Source organism: Suricata suricatta, chromosome 16, assembly GCF_006229205.1.
Source record: "Suricata suricatta isolate VVHF042 chromosome 16, meerkat_22Aug2017_6uvM2_HiC, whole genome shotgun sequence".
Taxonomy (NCBI): domain Eukaryota; kingdom Metazoa; phylum Chordata; class Mammalia; order Carnivora; family Herpestidae; genus Suricata; species Suricata suricatta.
This window is the reverse complement of record NC_043715.1, coordinates 49,112,499-49,121,023: the sequence shown is the minus strand read 5'-3', so window position 1 is coordinate 49,121,023 and position 8,525 is coordinate 49,112,499. Positions and strand designations below refer to the sequence as shown.

Here is an 8,525-nt window from a genome sequence, read left to right as displayed (position 1 = left end):
ACTGGTGTTTAAAAAGCACATAGAATGTATGCCTGATAGAAAGTTCTCAAAAAAAATGTTAGCTGCTGTTATTATGTTATTTAAGTCAGGAGATGGGTCTATTCTCTTTCTACATTGGACTTGCTGTGCTACTCTGGGTCTCTTTCCCTTCTGTAAGCCTCAGTTTCCTATCTTTACAGTGTGGAAGCTGGGACAAATCAAGGATTATAAACTGAAATGCCTCCAAGATTCAGCAAGGGAACTTAAAGAATTGAGGACTCTGGCCTCATCAGAGAGATATAATGGCCTAAACAGGCCAGCTGCTACTCAGCTCCACTTAATTCTTGCCCTTTGGGAATGTAGATAAAGTGTGGCCACATCTTCCACATTTTTCAAAAGCAGCCAGAAATATTTGAAATCAACTGATTTTTAAAGTTGGCTTGGTCTTAAAAACACTATGTACAGGACACCTGGGTGGCTCAGTTGGTTAAGCATCTGACTCTTGATCTCAGCTCAATTCTTGATCTCAGGGTCGGGAGTTCAAGCCCCTCCTTGGGCTCCACAACTGGGCAAGGAGCCTACTTAAAAACGAAACAACTGTGTGACTATGGGCTGAGGACCACTAGTTTGCCACCTCTGGATTAGACCAGTGGTTCTCAGCCCTGGCTAATACCTATCCTCTAGGTAGCATAGAATGCAGATTCCTGGGTCCCAGCCTAGAGCCACTAAATCAGAATTTCCAGGGTGAAGGTTTGGGACTCTGAACACAGATTCTGAACTGGGATCATATCTATTACTTACTATCTGTGTGACCTTGAGCAAGTTATATAACCCCTCTTGCCTCTGTTTTCCAATCCATAAAATGTGATAATAATAGTACCAAACCTATCTTTGTAGGGTGGTTGTAGAGATTAAGTAAGTTACTATACGAAAGGGTTTGCAGAAGTGTCTGGTGTATGGAAGCACTGTTAGTTTCTGCCATTATTATTATTATTATTATTACTATTACTATTTGACAATTTCCACAGACTTGCAAATCATGGGGACGGATGGTCTCTCAGGTCTTTCTGGCCCTGGCCCTAAAACTCCTACAGTTCTATGGCTCTGTGATTTCAAGATTGTAGATATACATTATTCTAAAACTCTACCATTCTAACATCCTGGCACTCCAGGATTCTATGGACCTGCACCTGCGATCTCTCTAAGGGAGCCTGAGTCTATCATGAAGACAGCTACCATTCTCTGGGGCTCCCCATGTGCCAGGCACTCCAATGATTGGATATTCCCAATAGTCATATGGAGATAAGGAAACTGAGGCACAGAGGTGAAGGCATTTGCTTTTACCATTTCTTGGTGAACAGTTACTTCATCCTTTTGCCTTCTGAAGTCCTGTATCATACTAAATACCTCTTTACTTATAGGCCTGGTTTTGTGCATTCTGTTCTCTCTGCTTGACTTGTCTGACATTTTTCTGATGATTTTTTTAAATAACGGCTGTGTGGAGATATAATTCGTATACTGTAAAGTTCACTGTCTTGACGTATACAATTTATCGGTTGTTCAGTATATTCACAAAGTTGTGCGTCGATCACCTAATGTAATTCCAAAACATCTTCACCACTCCAAAAAGAACCTCATACCCCTTGGCAGTCACATCCATTCCCCAGTAACCCCACACCCACCTTGTCACTTCCAACCACTAACCTACTTTTGGTGCCTATGGATTTGCCTATTCTGGATGTTTTATATAAATTGAATGATCTAATATGTGGCCTTTTGTGTCTGGCTTCTTTTCCTTAGCCTCATGTTTTCAAGATGAATCCGTACTGTAACATAGACCAAAACATCCTTGCTTTTTATGGCTAAATAATATTTCACTTTATGGATAGATCACATTTTGTTTGTCTATCAGTTGGTAGCCCTTTGGGCTGTTTCTACGTTTCAGCTGTTATGAATAATGCTGCTGTGAACACATGTGGCATAGTATTCTGTTCTGGGGATACACATATGAATGGGATTGGGTCAGATCATATGCTTAGCTTTTTGAAGAACCGTTAGACCGTTTTGCAAAGTGACTATATCACAGATGTGAGATTTAAATCTAGGTCTGCCCATGGGGTAACAACCATTTCCTGAGTACCTACTATGAGCACATATTAACTGCACGCTCACATGACACCCTTCGCTTAGAACATAGTCGGTGCTCAGCAAATGCTGCTGGTTTGAATAAATGGATGATGATATGCCCATAAGAGCCGAGCAGAAACATAACCAAGGGGCAGTAGCCCTTACTGAAGCTCATCATCTCATGAATGATATCAGCCCTCACAATAATTCTATGGAGCAGGAATGAATAGTCCCATTTTACAGATGAGGAAACAGAGTCTCAAAGAGGGTGTTGCCTTGCCTAGCATTAGTGGTGGAGCCAGGATTCTGAACCCGAGCAGGTGTCTCCAGAGTCTAGGGCAGATTTTCAGCGATGTGTGTATACAAACTGCACACTGGTGGTCTGGCTCCTACACAGTGACTTGTAGAACTTTGGAAGAGATCACCAGTATATAAAAACTAGGGCACTTCCCATTCTACAAATTAGAATTTCCATTAATCTAGAAAACTCAGGTCAGGCTGAGTTTTCTACCTCCCTGCCATACACGTGCACACACGTGTGCACACACACACACCACCACCACCACCACCACCACCATCATCGGTGAGATACACCTAGCCACCTCCATCCGGTCCCATTCCTGCTTGGTCCTGTGGGCACATCATTGTTCCTTCTTCCATCCATCCATCCGTCCATCTGTCTGTCCATCCATCCATCCATCCATTCATCCATACGCTCTTGTTGAATACATACCAGGCACCCCCCCCCCAAGATCCCAAGAATCCAGTAGTGAACAATTCAGACAAAAGTCTCTACCCTTGTGGGTCTTACATTCTTTCTTGGGGACACCAAAACCAGCAAGTGAATAAAATATGTAAATGATTGAGAGTGAAAACTGCAATGAAGAAAAATAAAGCAGAAAAGAGAAAAGAGCACCAGGACATTTTTTTCTCCTAACTTTTTATTTTGAAAATGTTTAAGAATAACACAACAAACTCCCTATGCACTGCACCTACATTTACCAATTGTTAACACTCACTTTATTTCTTCACACACACACACACACACACACACACACACACACACTGGTTGGTTTTATTTGTCTGTTTGTTGGGTTGTTTCTTTGTTTTTTGCTGATCCACTTGAGAATAAGTATAAATCTCATGACTCTTCACCCCTACATTCTTCATCATGTGTCTTCCAAAGCTAAGGGTGGGTCCTATATTGTTATGTTACTATTATCACAAAACTACAAAAATTAACACCAATTCCATACTTTTAGTTAATAAAAAGCTCATATTCACATTGTCCCCAAATATCTTTCATATCTATAAAATATTTTTTAATTTTTTAATGTTTATTTTTGAAAGAGAGAGAGCCAGCAGGGGAGGGACACAGCGGGAGACACAGAATCTGAAGCAGGCTCCAGGCTCTGAGCTGTCAGCACAGGACCCAATGTAGGGCTCGAACCCATGAACCAAGAGATCATGACCTGAGCTGAAGTTGGATGCTTAAACAACTGAGCCACACCTGGGCACCCCTAAAAAGTATTTTTCTATCCAAGAGTATTCATGCATTGCATTAGGTTGTTATACCTCATTAATCTCTTTTAATCTAGAATAATCTAATATATACTAGACTATATATTAACAAATATATTTTTTAAGATTTTATTTTGTAAAATAATCTCTACACCCAATGAGGGGCTCAAAATTGCAACCCTGAGATCAAGACTCAACTGTTCTACAGACTGAGCCAGCCAGGCACCCCATCTACTATATATTTTGAATGTAGAAGCAACAGACTTGCTGATTGGGTTTTGAGTGGAAGGGAAATAATTGCTGATTGGGCTTTGAGTGGGTGGGAAAGAGAGGACTCCTAGTCTTGGGCCTGAGAAGTGAAAAAGTGCAGTTTCCTCATCCTGAAATGAGGAAGACCATGGTAGAAACACATTTGAGAAGATGAGGAGTTCCACTTTGCACTGAGGTATCCGTTCTCCCTCACACTAGCCATGTGAGGTTAGCAGTTGGATACAAATCTGGAGGTGTCTGTCTAGGGACATAAAACAAGCAAATAAACAAGCTTTGATAACTGGGGTGGTAACGTCTCTCCAAAGAGGTATTTGTGCAAAGAGCTGAATGATGAGAGAGGTGAGTCTTCGTTTTGGGGAAGGAGCATTCTAAGTGAGAGAACAGCGGTGCAAAGGCCCAGAGTCTGGACCAAGCTTGCAAGTTGGAGGAACAGCAGGGAGTCTAGTAGCCTGCAGAGGAGTCAGCAAGAGGGAAGGAGGGAAGAATTGAAGTCAGATCACACAGAACACAGCAAACAGAACAGCGGTTCTGTCGGGGCGCCTGGGTGGCTCAGTCAGTTAAGCATCCGGCTTCGGCTCAGGTCATGATCTCACAGTTTGTGGGTTCGAGCCCGCATCTGGCTCTGTGCTGACAGCTCAGAGCCTGGAGCCTGCTTCAGATTCTGTATCTCCCTCTCTCTCTGACCCTCCCCTGCTTGTGCTGTCTCTGTCTCTCAAAAATAAATAAAAGACAAAAAAAAATTTCTGGGGCACCTGGTGGCTCAGTCTGTTAAGCCTCCGACTTCGGCTCAGGTCAGATCTCACGTTCGTGGGTTCTAGCCCCGCGTCAGGCTTTGTGCTGACAGCTAGCTCAGAGCCTGGAGCCTGTTTCAGATTCTGTGTCTCCCTCTCTGTGACCCTCCCCCTCTCATGCTCTGTCTCTTCTGTAGCAAAAATAAATAAAGCATTAAAAAATTTTTAAAAAAGACAAAAAATTTTTAATAAAAAAATAAAATTTAAAAAACATTAAAAAAATTTTTTAAACAGGCATTCTCAGCTTTGTCAAAGCCCACAGCTTCTTCTACAGATATTTTTCCCATCCCACTTAACTCTGAAATTATATACACACACACATACACACTCATCGCAGTATATGAAAAATGCATATAATATCAATACATATTTAAATCTGTAAGATTTTTAGTAGTTTTATCAAGCTATTAATTCGCATACATGCAATTCACACATTTAAAGTGTGCAGTTCAAAGTTTTTATTATATTCAGAATTGTGCATCCATGCCCACCATCAATTCTAGAACATTTCATTTCCTCAAAAAGAAATCTTGATCCCCATAGCTATCACTCCTCAATCCCCACAGCTCAGTGCCACCAACCCCCCTCCAGGCCTAAGCCACCCACTAATCTGCTTTCTGTCTCTCTAGATTTCCTTGCTCTGAACATCCATATAAATGGAATCATACAATATGTGGCCTTTTGTGTCTGGCTTCATTTCAAACAGCGTGTTTTCTAAGTTCATCCATGTTGTAGCCTGGATCAGTACTTGGTTCATGTAAGTTGATTGCCAAAGAGTATTCCATTGTACGGATGTACATTTTTTTTATCCCGTAAGACTTTTTTACATGAGAAATGAAAGGAAGGTGATTTGCTATAAAATGAGATGCATTTTAATGTGTAAATGTTCAGCCAGGACCCCAGTAGAAGTAATGAAATAGTCCGCTGCTCACAGCTCACAGAGACTGACCGAGAGGGACAGTGACAAACACAGAGATCCAGGGTATAGCATCGGAGACGTAAATAATACATGTGGCATTACTACTGTGGTCATGTTTGTTTTAAACATTTTATTAATTTTTGAGAGACAGCGTGATCAGGGGAGGGGCAGAGAGAGGCACCAAATTGGGAGCAGGCTCCAAGCTCTGCGCTGTCAGCACAGAGCCCGATGCAGGGCTCGAACCCACAAACCTTGAGATCATGACCTGAGCCGAAGTCGGACACTTAACCGACTGAGTCACCCAGGTGCCCCTGTTTGTTTTTTTAATGATAAACAACTCTTGGGGAACTTGGATGGCTCAGTCGGTTAAGTGTTCAACTTTGGCTCAGGTCATGATCTCACTGCTCATGAGTTTGAGCCCCGCACCTCGCTCTGTGCTGACAGCTCAGAGCCTGGAGTCTGCTTCCGATTCGGTGTCTCCCTCTCTCTCTGCCCCTCCCCCACTCACGCTCTGTCTCCCAGAAGTAAATGTTAAAAAATAATTTTTAAAAAATGATGAATGACTCTTGGTGAGGTTCAGAAGAAAACACTGTACGATCTTCCCTTCATTTCCTGATGGGTTCCATTCCTGGAAATTTCAGTAGATCTTAACCATGGAGGGAAACAAAACTAGGTACTTATATAGACCATGGGGTCCAGGGAGGCCTTTAAAAACTATACAGGGAGCACCTGGGTGGCTCAGTTGATTAAGCGTCAGACTTTGGCTCAGGTCATGATCTCACTGTTGGTGAGTTTGAGTCCCGCATCGGGCTCTGTGCTGACAGCTCAGAGCCTGGAGCCTGCTTTGGATTCTGTGTCTCCCTCTCTCTCTGATCCTCCCCTCCTCATGCTCTGTCTCTCTGTCTCTCTCAAAAATAAGTAAAACATTAAAAATTTTTTTTAAATAAAAACAAAAGTTATAGGGGACTTGGATGGTTGGTCCTTGTGAAGAACTGACTCTCCCACTATGGGGTGCAAATCCCCAAGGCCCTGCCCGTATCTACTTCCAGTCATCATGACAACCAAAACCGCTCCCACAAATGTCCCAAACACTCCCTGGGTCTGACTCGGGGGTGGAGAGGAGACACAGGGGTGACAGCTTCCAGGGGTGGAAGCCACAGGTCTGACAGGACACAGCGGAAGGTTGAGGAAGAGGAATTTCAGTGTGGAAATGCTCTCAGATATATGAAAGGAAACTCTGGGTGTTGAAATCCCCCCTCCGGAATTCAGACTGATCGGATTTGCAGCGCCAGAGGTCCGGCCGCTCTGCACCCTAGCAGGGGACCGTTGTTATTAAGCGACCGATTTTCTCCCTGCCTTCGCCGATGTAAGGTCTTGTTATCTTCATTTTACAGAAAGGACAACCGTGTTAGATTGCAGGGCTGCCCTGACAAAGTGCCACAGACCGGTGGCTTAGGCAACAGAAATTCATTCGCTCCCAGTTCTGGAGGCTGGAAGTCTGCGATGGGGAAGGGGGGGGGGCAGTGTTGGTTTCTTCGGAGGCCTCTCTCCTTGGCCTGCAGACTCGTTCTGTGTTCTCATACAGTCTTCCCCCTGTGCGTGCCTGTGTCCTAATCCCCTCTTCTTATAAAGACACCAGTCCTATTGAATCAGGACCCGCCCCAGTAACCTCACTTAACCTTAGTTGCCTCTAACTTAAAGACCTTCTCTCCAGGGGCGCCTGGGTGGCTCAGTGGGTTGAGGGTTTGACTTTGGCTCAGGTCATGATCTCACAATTGGTGAGTTTGAGGCCTGCTCAGACTGGAGACTGCTAGGAATTCTGTGTCTCCCTCTCTCTCTGCCCCACCTCCGCTCACTCTCTCTCTCTCTCAAAAATAAATAAACAGTAAAAATAAAATAAAGACCCTGTCTCCAAATGCAGCCCTATTCCGAGGTACTGGAGATCATGGGAATGGTGGGGGCAACAATTGCTCATAACAAAAAGAGGTGAAGGAAGGTGACCTTGCCATAGGGCCGGAAACACCATGAAGCAGGAGTCTGTGAGGCTGAATTTCAGCTCCTTTGCTATCTGGGTCACCTTAGGGCAAGTCCCTTCATCTCTTAGGCCTCAAGTGGCTCATCTGTAAAGCGAGACTTAATGAGCCCTTTTCTGAGGCTGAGAATCAAGAGTATTCAATGATCTAGAAGGCGTGGGCACCAGTGTGAGTTAGGAACAGTGTCCTGGAGGGCACCCACTGGGTCAGCCATTAAGCCTTTAAGGTGCTGGATGGAAGGGAGGTCCCAGGGGTCCCAGGGGCATGGAACAGGGTGGCTGAGTGCCTACTGAGGGGACTTGGAGTACTAGCTCATTTTTTTTTAACCAACCAATATGGAAGTATTTCACTATTTTTAAGAACCCGTAGGACCCTTGGGGTGCCCATCAAGAGGCACACCGGGCCTGGTTTGGGGCATTTGAGAGCAGGGGCGCGAGTGACTTAAAGCGGCCAGCCCTAGACTGATTTCCTGTTCGGCCTCCCCCCACCATCCTAAAGACCCTCCCTCTCCCTCCACACGCAGGCCAAGCTGATCGTCCCCAACAGCACCGCGGGCCTGATCATCGGCAAGGGGGGCGCGACAGTGAAAGCCGTGATGGAACAGTCGGGTGCCTGGGTGCAGCTGTCCCAGAAGCCGGAGGGCATCAACCTTCAGGAGCGCGTGGTGACCGTCAGCGGCGAACCGGAGCAGGTGCACAAGGCCGTGAGCGCCATCGTGCAGAAGGTACAGGAAGACCCCCAGAGCAGCAGCTGCCTCAACATCAGCTACGCCAACGTGGCCGGCCCCGTGGCCAACTCCAACCCCACCGGCTCACCGTACGCTAGCCCCGCCGACGTGCTGCCCGCCGCCGCCGCCGCCTCTGCCGCCGCCGCCTCCGGCCTGCT

The 8,525-nt window shown here is 45.3% G+C and overlaps 1 protein-coding gene across 1 annotated transcript in view; it reads left to right on the top strand.

The window, feature by feature from the left end:
• NOVA2 (NOVA alternative splicing regulator 2) overlaps nt 1–8,525 on the top strand; it is a 25,249-nt gene that overhangs the window by 15,911 nt on the left and 813 nt on the right. The window contains exon 4 of the mRNA XM_029924321.1: nt 8,164–8,518. Within this exon, the coding sequence (XP_029780181.1) occupies nt 8,164–8,518 (355 nt within the window). The remainder of the gene's footprint in view (nt 1–8,163; nt 8,519–8,525) is intronic.